At 54.2% G+C, this 18,397-nt stretch overlaps 1 protein-coding gene and 1 non-coding gene across 2 annotated transcripts in view; both read left to right on the forward strand.

The window, feature by feature from the left end:
- PITPNM3 (PITPNM family member 3) overlaps positions 1–18,397 on the forward strand; it is a 97,789-nt gene that overhangs the window by 74,834 nt on the left and 4,558 nt on the right. Inside the window, exons 8-19 of the mRNA XM_055404177.2 lie at positions 130–252; positions 880–1,064; positions 4,514–4,686; positions 5,910–6,080; positions 7,860–8,051; positions 8,608–8,756; positions 10,749–10,865; positions 13,539–13,655; positions 13,957–14,105; positions 14,389–14,538; positions 16,423–16,606; positions 16,987–17,115. Of these exons, the coding sequence (XP_055260152.1) occupies positions 130–252; positions 880–1,064; positions 4,514–4,686; positions 5,910–6,080; positions 7,860–8,051; positions 8,608–8,756; positions 10,749–10,865; positions 13,539–13,655; positions 13,957–14,105; positions 14,389–14,538; positions 16,423–16,606; positions 16,987–17,115 (1,839 nt within the window). The remainder of the gene's footprint in view (positions 1–129; positions 253–879; positions 1,065–4,513; positions 4,687–5,909; positions 6,081–7,859; positions 8,052–8,607; positions 8,757–10,748; positions 10,866–13,538; positions 13,656–13,956; positions 14,106–14,388; positions 14,539–16,422; positions 16,607–16,986; positions 17,116–18,397) is intronic.
- Positions 7,529–7,601, forward strand: TRNAK-UUU (transfer RNA lysine (anticodon UUU)). Its single transcript has one exon. It is a non-coding gene; the product is annotated as a tRNA-Lys (tRNA).

Consider the following 18,397-nt stretch of genomic DNA (forward strand, 5'->3'; position numbering starts at 1 on the left):
TTGGGACTCTCAGCGCCTGCTGGGACAGGCTCCTTGTTCCCCTGTGGACCGGCTGCCGGCACTCTGGCTGGGTGTGGGGCAAGGGGGTGGCGGTGGGCAGGCCCGCAGTCCCAGCTCCGTCTTCTGCAGGTGTGTCTCATCGGGGACTGTGTAGGGGGCCTCCTGGCCTTCGATGCCATCTGCTACAGCGCGGGGCCCATAGGTGACAGCCCTGGCAGCAGCAGCCGGAAGGGGAGCTTCAGCAGCACCCAGGTGCGGGCCGGATGGTGGGATGGGGGAGGGGATGTCTTTGGGAGCCCCCCCCCGGGGAGCAGGGCCTCTCGTGGGGGGGCAGTGTTAGCCCTGGTTGGTGCTGTGACATCCAGGTTACAAAGTGTTCACAATCCTGCAAGAGTGGTGGGAGATTACTATCACAGGTGAGGAAACTGAGGCCCAGAAAGGCTCTTTTAGCATCAGGTCCCCAGAGAGCTCTCCAGAGTCCCACTGGATCGCTGAGACCTTTGTTTTCTCTTTTTATTTTATAATTTTGAAAAGTTGATATTTTGTATTTTCATTCTTTAAATTCAGTTCAAGAAGTTTTCTGGGTTTTTTTGATGTGTGGCAGGAGGGTCTTAGTTCCCCAACCAGGGATCGAACTGGTGCTCCCTGCAGTGGAAGCGCAGTCTTAACCCCTGGAAGGTCAGGGAAGTTGCTCCAGTGAGCCCTTTGGACTTAAGGGACAGAGCCCTGTGCCTAAAATCCCACCATTTTTTTGTGCTGTGGCTCCCACGCTCCTTTTGGAAGAAGTACTGCCTCTCGCATCTTAGGAGAAGGGGGTTCACTTTTCCTGGGGCCCCAGAGTGACCGCAGCGCCCTCCTGTCCTCTGCTCGGCCCCCAAGGACACCCCAGTGGTGGTGGAGGAGGAGTGCAGCCTGGCAGGCAGCAAGCGGCTCAGCAAGAGCAGCATCGACGTCTCCAGCGCCTTGGAGGATGAAGAGCCCAAGCGGCCACTGCCTCGGAAGCAGAGCGACTCCTCCACCTATGACTGCGAGGCCATCGCCCAGCATCACGCCTTCCTATCAAGGTAGCCGCTCCTTGTGCCTGCCCTGCCGCCTTCCAGCAGTGTCCAGGGGAACAGAACCTCGGCCCGGAGTCATCTGGGAAGCCTGTGACCAGTCACATGCCCCAGGTTTCTCTATGGGGGGCCCAGGGACCAGCACTGAAATGCTGGGACTGAGGCCACTCCCCATGGACCCTGCACAGAGACCTGGGACTCTGCACGCTGTGCCTGCCAACCCCACCCCCTCAACTTGCAGAGAGATGGGACAGTTGGTCTCACCAAGAGGGTAGATGCTGCCCAGCCTACTTCACTGGTGGTTTTAAGAATCTGGTGAAAGAACAGAAGTAGGTGTGTTTTGTATTTCTTAGCAATTCTTAGTATTGTGTTCTTTGTATTTCTCAAATGGGCCAGCAAAGGCCAGGTAGGTCAAGAACTTTCCATGGATCACACAACAAGTTACTGGAGAGCTGGGGTCTCCCAGTGCCAGGCACCAGGACACTTTTTTTTTTTTTTTCAATTGGGGTATAGTTGCTTTACCACGTTGTGTTAGATTCTGCCGTAAGCAATGCACTTTTATTCAAAGACCAGCCAGGTCCCTCCATGGAACTGCCCACCCTTTAACTTTCTAGAAGGAGCATGTTAATGGACACTGGTTAAATGAATTTGTTATTGTTCAGTCTTTCCGACTCTTTCCGACCCCAAGGACTGTGTAGCATGCCAAACTTTCCTATCCTTCACCATCTCCTGGAGTTTGCCCAAACTCATGTCCATTGAGTGATGCCATCCAACCATTCATTCAGGATTCATATGAGTATTTATTCAGGATTCATATGAGTATTGAACATAAGTCCAAGTGAGAAAAAATGCCTCTTTTCTTCTCTCCGTTCTCCTCAGTTCTCTCCTCCCATCCCCCTTCCTCCCTTTCTGCCCAAATGATAAGTAGCACCAGGTCATCACAACATTTGGAAAATGTATCCTGTCACCACTGCTAACACTTTGGAGTATTAATTCCTGTAAGCTTATTTTTTACATGCTTTGCTTGTGAAAGTGAAAGGATTAGTCGCTCAGTCATGTCTGAGAGCTCAGTCATGTGTTTGCGACCCCATGGATTGTAGCCTGCCAGGCTTCTCCGTCCATGGGATTCTCCAGGCAAGAATACTGGAGTGGGTTGCCATTTCCTTCTGCAGGGGATTTTCCCAACCCAGGGATTGAACCCAGGTCTCCTGCATTGCTGGCAATTTCTTTACTGTCTGAGCCACCAAGGAAGATTTGCCTGTAGGTTTACTTAGAGAAAAAAAAGCAAACACAAGACTCTTATATTATGGTCTTTTACCATATAATGAAAAATACTGATAAATATTCTTAATAATGTTTTATTAAGTGAATGGATGATATCTTGCACTGTCCCAGTAACTGGACACTTTGGCTTTTTTCCAATTCTTTACGATTATAAACAGCAGTCCGGAAACATCTTTGTGCATAAACGTTTAGGTATATATTAGGGCTACTTTATTCAGATGGGTTCCTGGAGGAGGAATTATTAGGTCAAAAGCTCTGCATATTTAAATCTCCAACTGGTCAAAGGCCCTCTGAAAGATTATTCTTGAGAGAAGCAGCTATATTTCAAGTCAGGTTGCAGGGTAAAATCATAATATTTCTGGTTCACCCTTGAAAAATCCTTTAAGAAAGCCCCATATTTGGAGAGTGACGTGAAGTTGGAGGCTCTCAGTGGCTGGTCCAGTGCAGCCAACTCTTCCCTCTGGTGTAGGGACAGATGGCTGTTTCTCTGGCAATTAAGTAGTTTGTATGTGTTTAGGGACCACGCTGTACATGAAATATGAATTGTTAAACAGCAGGGTCGTCATTCTCACTGCAAGATGCTCACATTGTAAGAGGCAGAGGGTGTGTGGGGATTCAGATTCAACTGCCCAGACCCTCGCCCACAGGCGATGGGGGATTGGCATACATTTCAAAAGTTATTTCTAAAATTCCCTTTTTCGTCCAACTTGTGTATTTTGGTGAAATTTGCATTCCATTAATGGATTCATGGGGCTTCCCAGGTGGCTCAGTGGTAAAGAATCCGCCTGCAATACAGGAGACGCAGGTTCAGTTTCTGGTTTGGGAAGATCCCCTGGAGAAGGAAATGGCAACCCATTCCAGTATTCTTGCCTGGGAAATCCCATGGACAGAGGAACCTGGTGGGCTACAGTCCATGGGGTCGCAAAAGAGTCACCTGGGACTTAGCGACTACACAATAACAAAAATGTATTCATAGATCTTATGCCACTGGATTTTCTGAAACCCTGAGTGGTACCTAAATGCAGCTGAAAGTTTTGGGAAGTCCCCAGTTTTCCTGCCTATTTTCGGCAGCCTGCTCTGGGCCTGCACATCAACTTGAGCTCTTTGAGACAACGGGTGCCTGGGATGGGAACTATTGGAATTCTTTGTGGCTCATGTTTTTCTCTTTAAGCTCAGTTTCCTCTGTGAGCTTGAGGGGAGGAAAGACCAAGCTGTTTGCATCTGTGTCTGCGGGTTGCCTAGAACATGAGTTACCACGAAAGCCCTCATCCTGGCAGGACCGATGTCACCCAGCTGTCCAGCCAGGCTGGGCTTCTTTGCTGGACAGGACAGGAATCCACAGTGTGGCCATCACAAGACCAGCATGATGGGGCAGCAGGCTTAGGTTTTCAGGTGCTCAGTCCATTTTAACGAAGACAGTTTTATTGGATCAGTCACACAGGTTTACTCACGTATCACCCGAGTGCCACGCAGCAGTGTGAAGTAGGTGTGATGGAAACGACATGGACCCCAAAGTCTGAAATATTCACCATCTGGCCCTTCACAGGGAAAGTTGGCTGACTCCTGCCTTAGCCAACTGTTGGCCAGACCTTGGTGGCAAATGCTGAGATGGTCACCAATTTGTGTTGGTGATCAGGCAAGTGGGTCCCGGGCCGAGCCCTGCCGCAGAGATAGAGGGCTGGGCACTGCAACTCAGATGCCAGGCTGCCCTGGGGGTGCTCACTCCTTCCTGCTTGTGTTGTTCAATTGTTAAGTCATGTCCAACTCTTTGTGACCTCGTGGACTGCAGCACCCCAGGCTTCCCTGTCCTTCACTATCTCCCAGAGTTTGTTCAATCTCATGTCCATTGAGTCGGTGATGCCATCCAACCATCTCATCCTCTGTCGCCCCCTCTCCTCCTGCCCTCAGTCTTGCCCAGCATCAGAGTCTTTTCCGATGAGCTGGCTCTTCGCATCAGGTGGCCAAAGGATTGGAGCTTCAGCTTCAGTCCTTCCAGTGAATATTCAGGGTTGACTTCCTTTAGGATTGACGGGTTTGATCTCCTTGCAGTCCAAGGAACTCTCAAGAGTCTTCTCCAGCACTGCAGCTTGGAAGCATCGATTCTTCAGCTCTCAACCTTCTATATGCTCAGTACCCCCTTAACCTGCACTCCCCTGTCTTCCTCTCTGGGCCAGCATCCACTCCAGCGTGCTGAAGGATGAAGCCGAGTCCCCGGTGGCCGGGGGCCCCCAGGTCCCCGAGGTCAGCCTGGGCCGCTTGGATTTTGAGGTGTCCGACTTCTTCCTCTTCGGCTCACCCCTGGGTCTGGTCCTGGCCATGCGGAGGACGGTGCTGCCTGGACTGGATGGTGGGTGTGATGCTGGCTGGGGCCTGAGATGCCTTTGAGTCACGAGGCCACTGCGTCAGGGCCTGGAATTGAGGAAAGTCGGGGTGGGGAGGGCCAGAGAATTGGGGGTAGATGGAAAGAGAGGCAAGGAAGAAGAAGAAAGGAGCGGGGGCAGGAGGGAGAGGGGGCAGCTTCCCTGATGGGGCCAAGGTGAGGCAGCCCCTGGTGGATTTCACTCCCTATCACAGGCCCCATTGCCTGGTTATCATGCTTTCTGGGAAAAGAAACCCTCCTGTACCCACCCGCTCCTTCCCCAATGCCCAGGTAGGCCCCCTGCAGCCAGGTCGGTCTTACTGCCCCCTGCAGATCAGTGCCTCTGCTCTCAAGGTCCCCACAGCCTTGAATGCCCCTCCCCTATTCCTCTGAAATACTCCCAGAGGTGAGTTGCATCAGAAGATGGTTTAGCAATGACTCTGAGGATATAAGAAGCTAGAGGCTCCTCGGAGCACAATGGATCAGGGATCCTCCAAATTCTTTTGTCCCAAAGCTTACCAACAACCTGCACTACGGCTATTGATCGCAGATACAAAGTCGGGGGGTGGAGGGGCTTTGATAGAAGTAGGGGAAATAGGCAGAATCCCACAGCCGCTGTTAACGTTGCCAAGGAAACCTAGGGCTCCCGGGATGCTGGACGGTCCAGCGCCCTGACTGAGACGGACCGCGCGGCGAAATGATGCGATGAGGCTTCAGTGGAGACACCTGCTGGTCAATGGGAGAAGTGTTCGGCCGGCTCTGACTAAGTTTACTTACAAGATATCTTGGGTCTGGGAATCGAGCTGGGTAGAAGGAAGAGGCAGCTGATCCTGAATGAAGGACCCTAGGTCTGCTTCACAGATCAGGTAGCAACTAAGTGACAGCCAGAATTCAAAGGAGTTTAATCAATGGAGGACATCCTGCTAAGAACAGGGGGAGCTTGAGCAAAGGCACAGAGAATGGAAAGCAACTGTACATCATGGCCCCAGTGCTGGGTGCCTACAGTGGTGCTTCCGAGTGGGACAGGTTGGCAAGGCCTTGAGGGTCAAGCTGTACCAAGTGGCTTTGATCCTGTTGGTATCAGGGAGCCATGGCAGGTTCTTGAGCAGAGGAGTAGTAGGTTTCTCAAAGCTGCAGTCGAGGGAGCCTCCGAGGACCAAGGCAGCAGGTGTTCAAGGGATTTCCTGTGTATCTTCCCCCCACCCCCCAAGGTTTCCAGGTACGTCCTGCCTGCAGTCAGGTCTACAGCTTCTTCCACTGCGCAGACCCCTCCGCCTCCCGGCTTGAACCACTGCTGGAGCCCAAGTTCCACCTGGTGCCACCTGTCAGCGTGCCCCGCTATCAGAGGTTCCCGCTGGGCGACGGACAGCCCCTCCTCCTTGGTAAGCTCTCAGGAGTGTCAGAGTGTGCTGAGCTGGAGGCTGGGCTCCATGCAGGTGGTGCCCTAGGGCCACCCTCTCTGGTCCAGCCCCTCCAAGCTGTCAGATGTCAGAGTGGCTAGACTCACCTGAACAAAGTCTGTGTACTCTCGAGGGAGTGGGGTGTGGGGTTGACAGGAAGACCACTGACTCACCTGCCTTTGGAGCAGCCCACCTGTGTAAGCTCCTGCTCTGCAAAGAGGCATCTCTGGGCTCTGCCCCCTGACTAGCTCCTGTGTCTGGGGCCAGCATAATACTGACTGCGTAATACTGAGATGTCAGACCTGATTGCAAGTCTGGGATCCACGCTGAGTGTTATTCCTAGTGCCTAGACTCTAGAGGTGCAGGTCAGGGAGTGGGTTACCCTGGTGGGCTTCTTGGAAGGGGGGGGTCTTCAACCAAGGCATTTGTATGGGTGGAGAAGAGCTAGTGGGGGGCGGTTTGAGGGATCTTCTGGGTGGAGGAACAGCAGGACCAAGGGAGGTGGATTGGGGGAGGGCCAGTGGCCTATGGGGCTCACATGGGGTGAGCTGGGCATGGACTGGGGTGAGGCCAAGGGGAGGCCTGGGAAGGACAATCAGGGCTTGGAGATCAGAGCCTTGAAAGTTTAGCCAGACCCTGTTCAGAGATTTGGGCCAGATTGGAGTGGGGGGTGGGGTGCTGCTGTGCATGTGTCTCATTCAGGATTTAAACCCAGCTCACCCCTTCCTGCCCCATCTCAAAGGAAACTTAACTTCCAAAGTCCTGTTTTGTCACGAGTTTTTATTGATAGAGGGGTTCTATAGGTAGAAAAATGAAAGGCACTCAGTTGTGTCCAACTTTGCGACCCATGGACTATAGCCCACCAGGCTCCTCTGTCCATGGAATTCTCCAGGCAAGAATACTGGAGTGGGCAGCCATTCCCTTCTCCAGGGGATCTTCCCAATCCAGGGGTCAAACCCAGGTCTCCCGCATTACAGGCAGATTCTGTGCCTTCTGAGTTACCAGGGAGAAGGGCATCCTAAAATGTGACTGTCTCTGGTCAGGGCATCCTCCTGTCCCCAGAGGGTGCCCTTGCCCCCAGGCTCATTTATGTGCAGGCTCAGCCGCAATCCTCCGAGGCTCAGAGAGGAGTGTGCTGCAAAGTACATGGTTGTCACCTGTGACCTCAGCTGGGGCTTTGGGTGCAGTATCTCAGAGGTGCCCTCGGCAGCTCTGTTGGGGTTGGACGTGATGGTTGGGACCCTGACTTGTGCCTGCATAACCCATGGCTTGGAGAACGTGAAACCAACGGGTACCTGGTGAAGGGGTCCTGGTCAGGCCCTCGGATGAGAAGTGCGGGCTCCTCCCCAGGTGCCCAGACTCCCACCCAGCATGGGGCTGGCACAGCCCGGGCAGCTCCATTTGAGACCCACCACTTGGCCTTGAGGCGGGGCTAGATAGCTCAGTTGGTAGAGCATCAGACTTTTAATCTGAGGGTCCAGGGTTCAAGACCCTGTTCAGGTGTGCTGTTCTCTATTTTGGGCTTCCCTCATAGCTCAGTTGGTAAAGAATCTGTTTGCAATGCAGGAGACTAGGGTTCAATCCCTAGGCCGGGAAGATCCCCTGGAGAAGGAAATGGCAACCCACTCCAGTATTTGTGCCTAGAGAATCCCATGGATAGAGGAGCCTAGCGGGCTACAGTCCATGGAGTTGCAAGAGTTGGACACGACTTAGCGGCTAAACCACCATCATGCGGACTTGACTGTGAAATTCCCCCTCCAGCTGATGCCCTGCACACCCACAGTGCCCTCTTCCTGGAGGGCAGCTCCCGGGGCAGCCCGCCGCTTCTGGACGCCCCCGCCTCACCCCCTCAGGCCCCGAGATCCCAGCCCCGGGCACGGAGGATCAGCCAGGGCAGCTCCAGCGAGAGCTCAGAGTCCTCGGACAGCTTGGCCCCCGTGGGTGCCTCCCGCAGTGAGTGAGGGTCTCCTGGGCCCCGCCTGGATTCGCAGGAGAGGGGCTTCCTCTGGGTGGGCACTGGTTCCCTGCCAGGGCTGTTGAGGACCAGGGAGGAGGGGATCAGGACATCTAGACTGAGCTCTGATATCAGAGAGAACTGTGACCTCTGACCTGGACAGGGGTCCTGACCTCTGATGGTGGTCTGAGCTCTGACCTCAGCCAGAGCCCTAATCCCAGCGTTCAGTTCCCCCACGGGAGTCCCTCTGACCAGCAGCCCTGGGGTGAGACTCTATATGTCTGTGGATCCAGCCCCCGTTCTGGGGATCAGTTTGCAGCATGAGACCTGGAGGCTGGTTGGGTGGGCGGGGGGGTTAGGGGGGTCATCGAAACTGGGGGAAGAATGGCACATTTCCTAGAGCTCATTTTGAGCTGAGTGCTCTGGCTCCAAATTCATGTCCCTAGTGGCGTGTCCACCGCTGGATCTGCACCCTGGGGGTCCCGCACGCACTGCCTCTTGGGTCAAGGTCCTGGGGCAGGCTGCTCAGTCCTCACCTCCCTCTGGGATCCACAGTCACAGCCAAGTGGTGGGGCTCCAAGCGCATCGACTACGCCCTGTACTGCCCTGATGCCCTCACAGCCTTCCCCAGCGTGGCCCTGCCCCATCTCTTCCACGCCAGCTACTGGGAGTCCCCGGACGTGGTGGCCTTCATCCTGAGACAGGTACGCCACCCCTGCCTGGGAGGGCCCAGCCTCCGGGGGAGAAAACTCTTGCCTTGCCAGTCACATTGACCACCGGCACATGGCAAGTGGAGGAGGGAGTGACCTGGACAGACAACCATTTTCATAAGGAATATGACTTCTGGTCAATGCCATGGCACTTTCTAGAAAATTAAATAGATGCCACGTAGGAGAATGTGCCCATGTTTCAACTTGGAGATTGGAGTCATCACGCCTGTTCTCCTGTGGGTCTCAGTGTCCTCATCTGTAAAATAGGTGCAGCAGAGAGGCCAGTGACTGAGAGAGACAGCCTGGGAGGTGGGGGCTGGATTGCATGCACCCTCCATGGCTAAGGAGGTGGAGACACAAGAGATGCGGGTTCGATCCCTGCGTTGCCAAGATCCACTGGAGGAGGGCATGGCAATCCACTTCAGTGTTCTTCTTGCCCGGAGAATCCCATGGACAGAGGAGTCTGGCAGGCTACAGTCTATGGGGTTGCAGAGAGTCAGACATGGCTGAAGTGACTGGGTACATAAAAGATTTAACTCAAGAACAGCTGGATGGAAGAGATGCAAAGGACAGGGTATGGGGAAAGGAGTTGGGTTTTCCATGTCCTCTCAGAGAGCACCACTGTCCCCAGAGCGCCACAGCTTACCAACCTGGAAGCTCTCTGAACCCTATCCTTTTGGGTTTTTGTGGAGCCTTCGTTCCATAGATTCGACTGATTAAATCATGGCCGTGGGTCATTGAACTCCAACCTCCAGCCTTTCGCAGGAGGTGGTGGTGATGGTGGGGGTGGGGTGGGACTGAAAGTCCCTCTAATTACAAGGTTGGTTCTCCTGGCAACCAGCCCCATCCTAAGACGTGCTGCAACTCACCTCATTAACATAACAAAAGACACCTTTGTACCTCTCGCTTAGGAAATTCCAAGGATTTTAGGAGCTTTGTGCCTGAAGCTGGACAAAGACGAAACATTTACTTAATATAAATCACAACATCACAGATTGAGGGAGTCACTGTGGATAGAGAAGTTCAGGGAGGAGTCCTGAAGCCCCTCTGGGGAGAGAGGAGGAGAAGCCACTGAAAGAAATAGTGGAGGACACCCCTTGAGGTCAGAGGTGGATCAGAGCAGATAGACGGGAGGGGGCCTCCCAGCTGGGCAGGATGGAGGTCACCGGGCCTTGGCAAGAATGGCTTCAGTGGAGCCACGGGGTCAGAAGCCTGCCTGGAGTTGGGGGAGGAGAGGAGGCCGTGAGGAACGGGAGATTGTGCGGGCTAAGGCTTTTGTGATCTGTTGCTGACATGTGATGGTTGTTGAAGAGGGATCCTAGAAAGAGGCACTAGAACACATGTTTACTATTTATTTATTTATTAGATTTTTGAAAAAAAAAACAAAAAACACTATTTGGTTTCTTTTTTTTTTCGATCAGGCCTTGTGGCATGAGGGATGTTAGTTCCCTGACTAGGGATCGAACTCACAGCCCCTACATGGGAAGTGCAGAGCCTTAGCCACTGGACCGCCAGCAAAGTCTCTATGAGATGCTAAGGAGACAGGATGCTAATTTAGATGCTAAGGAGAATGAGCCAATAGTGAGGGGCTAACCAGTGATGCAGGGTTGACAGGGGAGCTTGCTCCATCATGTTCTTGAGCAGGTGGGTGGAGCTGGGACCAGGGCTTCAGCTGGTGTCCTTCGATAATGGTCACCCACCATGATGGGGGCGGGGGGAAGGCAGAGAATGGGTACAGACACAGGTGGTTCCTAGATTGGGGTGTCAAGAGCAGGGGCTGCTCCCAGGCTAGAGCATTTGAGAGACAGCGGTCTGGCCCCAGCTGTCAGGACAGGTGGGCAGAAAGGCTGCCCTGAGGGTACCAGGCTGGGAGGTGGGGAGGCCTGGAGAAGGGCCTGGCTGTAAGCTGGAGGGCCCTGACACCAGGGGGAAGAGGTGGGGGTGTCCAGACGGCCTGACCCAGAGGCCTGCTGGGCTGTTGATCAGGTGATGCGCTATGAGAGCGCGAACGTCGAGGAGAGCGCTGGCCTGGACCCGGCAGCACTGAGCCCCGCCAACCCCCGCGAGAAGTGGCTTCGGAAGAGGACCCAGGTCAAGCTGCGGGTATGTGCTTGTTGGCAGCGCCTACGGGTTGGGTCTGTGGCGCCAGGGAGGTGGGGCTGTCCCCAGGGATGGGGCATCCACATGGCTGGGAAGGGCGTGGGTTAGAGCTCCATGCTGATACATGCTGGGATTCGTGCTTGGGCGAGGCCCGCAGGATTTCTATAGAGCTGGGGAGGAGGTGTGGAGCAGATGAGATGGGGGAGCTGGTTCCCTGGGGCCTGGCTCCACAGGAGCACCACGGGTGCGGGTCCAGGGCACTGAAGGTGGAGAGGACATGCCAAATATGGAGCTGCGTGCCAGGCCTCTGTAGATGAGCACGTGAGTCAGCAAGAGGTCTCCCCCAGCCACGGGGCTCACAGCCTGGGATGGCATTTGCCAGGACACAGAGGGAGGCCCGGATTAGGAAGAAGATGGAGAGGGGGCTTGTCAGGGTAAGCTGTGCAGGGCTTCCCTGAAGAAGTGCCACCTCTGCAAGGTATGGAAGTATGAGTAGGAGTTCGGTCCACATACGTTCATTTACTCAGCAAGCAATCATCCGTGTCCACTTGGTCCCTGGCCTTTTGCCAGGCGGTGGGGCACAGGAATATACAGACACAGCCACTGCTATGGTGGGCACTTAGTCTAGTCTTGTGGGAACCTCAGACGTGAACCCCAAGAATAGTCTTAAAAGGTAGAAGGTGATCCATAAATCAGCTCTTTTTTTGTAAACATTTTTATTGAGCTATAACCATACTTTACACAATTCACCCACTTAAAGTTTGCGATTAGTGTGTCTTAGTATATTCACAACTGTGTGCAACTATCATTGCAGTTAATTTTAGAACATTTTCATCACCTCCAAAAGAAACCCCTTACGCTTTAGCCACTGTCCCCCTCCTCAACCCCTAACCCTGAGCAACCTGTAATCTACTTTCTGTGTCTATAGATTTACTTATTCTGGACATTTCATGTAATGCAATCATACAATATGTGGTCCTTTATGTCTGGCTACTTTCACTGAGCATAATGCTTTCAAGGTTCATTCACGTTGTGGCTTGTGTCAGTACTTAATTTTGTTTCACGGCGTCTTTCCATGTGCTTATTTCCATGAATGGACTCCTCTGTCATCAGAATTCTTGTTAGGGGGCCTGCATTCCTCACTTGACTAAATGTTTCCAGGTCAGGGTCCATGACTGGTTCCTCTCTGCATACCCAGAGCCCAGGCCAGGGACCACCGGGGATGAGGTGCCTGCAGATGTTTGTTGAACTATTGAATTAAAATACCTTGGGAATTGAGAGGAGGCAGAGACTGTCTGGGGAGTCCCTGAGTGCTTCTTGGAGAGGATGAAGTTGAGTCAGGTAATAGTGGATGGGCTGGAATGTGGAGACAGAGGACCAGGGATGCTGTGGAGAGTCAGGGGGTGAGGGGGGAGCGGATGGGGAATCAATGTGAGCGAAGGCCCTAAGGCCTCTCTGCAGGGCCTGACCTGAAAGAACCAGCTGGGCTTCAAAGGGCAGCAGCGTGAGAGGGGACTGAAAAGGTTTCCCAGCAAAGTTTTGATGCCAGGCTCAGGATTTGGAGCCAGAAGCTTAAAAGTTCTGTGCTTTGTAAAGACAATGAATCTGCCATGGGGACTGTGTTTTGAATAGGGGGCTCCTTTAAGACGCTACTAGCAGAGTCCACATGACAGGTACCTGGGGTGTGGGCAGAGACACTGATGTAGGCAGTTTTGTAAAAGTTCAGTGGTCTGGGGTCTTGAAGCCAGGCTGGGAGTGGTAGGTGGTTCCGGCTGGGAGCTGCGGAATGAATTGAAACCATTCAGGAAGAAGGATGGGGATGCTGGGATACAGTTACAAACAAATGATGCGATGTCCAGAATTGCTCCAGAATAATCTGGAGTGGGGCAGGGGTGGGATGGGGGATCCTGCAAAGGAAGAAGGGAGCCAGAAGGGCTGTGACTGGTTTCCAGCTACACGAGGCTTCCTACACTGTTCTCTCTACTCTTGACATTTAAATCGCCCACTAAGAGAAGATGGACGGTAAATGGCTACTGAATATGAGCTGTGATGTGGAAGGAAGAAGCGACGGTGACCCGAAGTTCCCAGCCTGGCCTTCTAGAAGGATTCCAGGCTCTGAGGACTGGCTGTTACCTCCAGGCTGTGGGGAGCGTTAAGAGCAGAGGATGCTCATTTGTGGGAGTCTAGCACTCCCTGGCGGAGAAGGCAATGGCAAGCCACTCCAGTACTCTTGCCTGGAAAATCCCATGGATGGAGGAGCCTGGTAGGCTGCAGTCCGTGGGGTCGCTAAGGGTTGGACACGACTGAGCGACTTCACTTTCACTTTTCACTTTCACACATTGGAGAAGGAAATGGCAACCCACTCCAGTGTTCTTGCATGGAGAATCCCAGGGACGGGGGAGCCTGGTGGGCTTCCATCTATGGGGTCACACAGAGTTGGACACGACTGAAGTGACTTAGCAGCAGCAGCACTCCCTGGAGATGATGTGAAGTTTTAAGGGTCTGTTTTCCTCAGGGGTTCTGTGGGGACACGTCTTGGAAACTTTAATGGGGTTAATAAGGAAGAAAGGCAAGATTTCACAGGGGACCATCCCTCCAACCCATCCTGAGGACAATGTCAAGAAAAAGCAAGGTCAAGTCCCCTTGCAGAGGTTGAACTGGTTTCTGTCCTTCCAGAATGTCACCGCCAACCACCGGGCCAATGACGTGATTGCTGCCGAAGACGGCCCCCAGGTCCTGGTGGGGAGGTTCATGTACGGGCCCCTTGACATGGTGGCCCTGACCGGCGAGAAGGTACAGAAGCTGGGCCTCCCTTTCTGGGTACCAGATGGCACCTGGGCCAAGGGCTATGGGGAGGGGCTAGCTGCACGAGGTGGGAGGTGCTCACCCGGGTCAGGGAGGGTGAGTGGGAGTGAGGGATGGACTGGGTGCTTCGGAGGAGCCGGTGTGGCTGCAGTGGAAAGAGAAAGGATGGTGGGAGCCAGGAACTAGCATCAAGCGGGGACCCCGAGACCTGCGGTCTTGGCAGAGAGCTCCCAAGGGCAGTCCCCTCCCCGGCTTTCAACGAGTCCTCCGGCCCCCTCACCTCCTGCAGGTGGACATCCTGGTGATGGCAGAGCCGTCCTCTGGCCGCTGGGTGCACCTGGACACAGAGATCACCAACAGCAGCGGGCGTATCACATACAGCGTGCCCCGGCCCCGGCGCCTGGGGGTCGGCGTCTACCCCGTGAAGATGGTCGTCAGGTCAGACCCAGGGGACATTCTCACGGTGGTTTCACCCAATTCCATGGCCCTTCCAGGTCTATCCAGAAGATGGGGTCCTGGGGATGCTGTCTTGGGTCCCATCCCTGTCTTCTGGGAGAGAGGAAAATGGATGTGGTCACAGCTTTAGCATCAGGAGGTGCCACCCGGCTTCTCTCTCATCCTGGCCCTGATTGAGCTCTGACCCTGGCCAAGGGCTGATGTTGGCCTCAGGCTGACACCTGACCCTGAGTGCACAGCTAACCCCCAGGTGGGCACCTTTCAGGGGCGACCAGACCTGTGCGATGAGCTACCTCACAGTGCTGCCCCGGGGCATGGAGTGCGTGGTCTTCAGCATCGACGGCTCCTTTGCGGCCAGCGTGTCCATCATGGGAAGTGACCCCAAGGTCCGGCCGGGGGCGGTGGACGTTGTCCGGTGAGTGCTTCCTTCCTGCAGGGGACATATCCTCTGGGGAAGGAACCAGTGGCTGAGGGGGAGGTAGGCTGTGTTTTTCTAGTTTCCTCTAGGAATTCCACTAGTCTCTGGGCTGGGAGCCAGGAGTCCCAGCTTCACCTGCAGGAGTAATTTACTGAGGGTTCTTGAGAAACTCCACCACCTTCCAGTCTTCTCTTCCTCCCTGCCTTCCTCTCTCCGTTTATCCTAACACTGTCAGAGTATTCTGTGCAGTGAATCAGGACGGGTCCCTTGCGTTCAGATCCCAATCAGGATAAAACTGTTACGTTCTGATTACCAATCGCCATGGAGCAAATGGCTCCATTTTTAGTGATTTAGGATAGTAGTTTATTATCCTATGACATCGTTCCATGGATTGATTGGATTCTGCTGGGAGGTTCTCAGAGGGGGCCTCTCCAGAAATGGCAGTCAGATTGTGGTCTGGGTTGGGGGTCATCTAAGGGCTGGATGTTCAAGACGTTCAAGACGGGTGATGAACTCATGTATCTTGTTCTTGGCTGGGGTCTGTCTTTTTCTCTCTCCACGTGGCTGCTCCAGGTGGTCAGCCTGGGTGGTCTCAGACTAGCCAGACTTGGTACCTGGTGATGGGCTTCCCTGCTGGTAACTGATCTACTATGGTTTCTAGATACCCAGCTGGAAGCCACAAGCCTTCTTAGTACCCAGCCTTGGGATTCAGTATCTTTTCCACTACACTTGTTCGATTAGTTCTAAGCTAATCCCAGGATCAACCCAGTTTCAAAGAGGAAGGGAACACATAAAGATGTGACTACTGGCTCACTGGGGGGCCCATCTTTCGAGACTAGCTAACACACAGTGCCAATCAAGAGACTAGACTTTTTATAGCTGATTGGAGAAAGCAGAGCAGGCTTCCTGGGAGAGGTGGCATTTGAGTCAGCCCTTGAAGGACAGGCACATATATATTTCAATCCATGCCACTGTACAAAGATGAGCACAAACAGAAAGGCAAAAGGCAGAAAATACAGGACTGAGTTTGATAGGTGAGAAGGACAGGGACGAACAGACCATGTGTAGGGATAAGTTCAGGGCCGTTGGGGTTGGAGGCAGTTTAGGACAGGGTGGGAAGTGTGACTGGAAACAACCTCCCAGGGCTGTTGCACTGTGAAGAGAGGTGCGAAAGGATTTTGCCAAGAGAAAAACAAAAGAGGTACCACTTGAGTTCCTTCCTCCCTGTCTGCCTCCCTCTAGTCTTCTGAGGCCGGTTCTGGGCCAGGCTCTATGCTCTGGCGCTGATGCAGAAAGAGCTCCCAGGTGGAGGAAACTCACAGTCCAGTGGAAGAAAATAAGTCATGGGCACAAGAAACTGTCCTCCAGGACTCTGAGTCATCAGCATGCCAAAAGTGGACCGATCCTGGTCCTGGGAGTTCTTGGGGACCAGTTCTAACAGGCCTGAGCTGAGGCTGAGAAGGAGAGTTAAAGTGAGAGGGCGGAGTGAAGATGCTGCCTGGTAGATTCAAAGACTTGCTGATCAGCTGGGAGACGGCGGGAAAGGGAGAAATCCACGTGGCTTGTCTCTGGCTCCAGAAACTTGAGTGATGACAGTGGCATCAGGGAGAAGGGGACCCAAGCAGAGAGGGCAGGGGTGGGGGCACCAGCCGGGCTGTGGGCATGCGGTTGGCGCCTGTGGCCATCTGGGGGAGATGGCTAGGACTCGCGGGGCTCAACTCGGGGTGTGAATTTCGGGGTCCCCCATGTTTTCCCCTACCATGCCCTGGAACAGCTCCTCCAGTTTCTTGGGGGTAGGGGGGAAAGCAGGGGGTGTGGGCTGCTGGGCAGTGGGTGGCTTGCACGGGGCGGGGGCTGGACCCTGCAATATCCTCTCGCCAGGCACTGGCAGGACCTGGGCTACATGATCCTCTACATCACGGGGCGGCCGGACATGCAGAAGCAACGGGTGGTGTCGTGGTTGTCCCAGCACAACTTCCCACAGGGCATGATCTTCTTCTCCGACGGGCTGGTGCACGACCCGCTGCGGCAGAAGGCCATCTTCCTGCGCAACCTGATGCAGGAGGTGAGCGTGCGGCGGGGGCGGGGCTTCGGCGGGGGCGGGGTGAGTCCTCGGCCCCTCCTCCTCCCTCAACCTGCGGGGAGCCCCTCCTTTGCCCCACACCCTCCTACTGTCCAACCGGATGCCCAGTTGGCAAAGCACATTCACGTGCATCTCATCGGTCCTTTTACTGCCCAGCGAAGTGCGTATCTTCTCCATCTCCACCGATGGATGAGAACGGTGAGGTTTAGGAAGGGGAGGCCACTGCAGGGGGTGGCCCCGTGACCTGGAGTCTGTCTGCATGCAGAAAAAGGGTCCCCCACTGGTGCCCCCCGGGGGGACATCTAGGAGTCCTTCGTGGCGGATGCACTGCCCCCGCCCCCATCAGCTGCCCTGTGTTTCAGTGTTTCATCAAAATCAGCGCAGCATACGGCTCCACGAAGGACATCTCCGTCTACAGCGTGCTGGGCCTGCCCCCCTCCCAGATCTTCATTGTGGGCCGGCCCACCAAGAAGTACCAAACCCAGTGCCAGGTGGGTGGGAGTGGGGGTGTGGGGCCAGTAAAAGCAGAGAGGGGGAGAAGGTGGTTTATTCCGTTGATTGTTCAGTCATCTGTTCGTTCTTCCGTTTGCTCATTCATTCATTCAACAAACACAACTGGGTGCCTGTGTGGGGTGTGGGCGGACTCGGATGTCATGTCATCTGGTCTAGATGGGGAGAAGGAAAAACTAGCCGACAATGACAGTGCAGTGTGGCAATAGCCATAATGAACGACAGGGGAGCGCAGAGAATTGTGTGCCCTAAAGAGGAGCAGCTAAACCTGACTCAGGGACAAGGTTGATTTTTGAAAGTTGGAAGGAGCTGTCCGTGTTGGAGGAGCCTTTATGACAAAGGCAGCAGCAAAATGAAAGGTCAGGAGGTGGCAGAGCAAGTGTATATTCTGGGAACTAACTGCAAGTGACTTAGCTTGGCTGAGGGTGCTGCGGGAGGGAGCCGGAGCAGGCCTTGGAGTGGTGCATGGTGGAGGGCCTGTGTGTCTGGCTCTGGAGGGGCTTCGTGATTCAGAGAGATCCCTCAGGCTGCAGTTGGAGGGGGCATCAGAGGAAGAGGAGAGAGGAGGGAAGCAGCGGCAGGGTTTGAGAGGCACTTCTAAAGCAGGATGGATTGGATTTGGTAATGAAGGGATCAGATTCTCAGGATGGGAGAATCAGAACGTCAGGGATGGCGCTTGGTTTCTGACCTGGGCGACCAGGTGCGTGTGTGTTAAGTTGATTCAATTGTGTCCAACTCTTTGCGAACGCATGGACCGTAGCCTGCCAGGCTCCTCTGTCCATGGGATTCTCCAGGCAAGAATACTGGAGTGGGTTGCCATGCCCTCCTCCAGGGGATCTTCCCGACCCAGGGATCGAACCCAGGTCTCTTACATCTCCTGCATTGGCAGGCAGGTTCTTTACCACTAGTGCCACCTGGGAAGCCCTGGGCAACCAAGCAGGTACTACCATTACTGGGATTGAGAAGCAGGCAATTGATGGGAAGGTGATAATCTCTTTGCACCATGTTGAGTGGAGGTGCTTGAGAGTGAGCATCAGGTAGAAGGGCAGAGATGGTGGGACCTCAGAGTAGGGACTGTTAGAGCAGGGCTTCTCAACTCTAACTGGCACACGGATGGACCAGGGGAGCTTGTTTAAATGCAGTTCAGATTCCTATGCCTGGGGTGGGGCCTGACAGTCTGCCTGTCAAGGGTCCAGGTCCTGCTGACGCTGCTGGTCCACGGCCCACACTTTGAGTAGCAAGGTTCTGTGGGCCCAGCAGAAG

Source organism: Moschus berezovskii, chromosome 20, assembly GCF_049115385.1.
Source record: "Moschus berezovskii isolate FMDL1 chromosome 20, NW_MosBer_1.0, whole genome shotgun sequence".
Taxonomy (NCBI): domain Eukaryota; kingdom Metazoa; phylum Chordata; class Mammalia; order Artiodactyla; family Moschidae; genus Moschus; species Moschus berezovskii.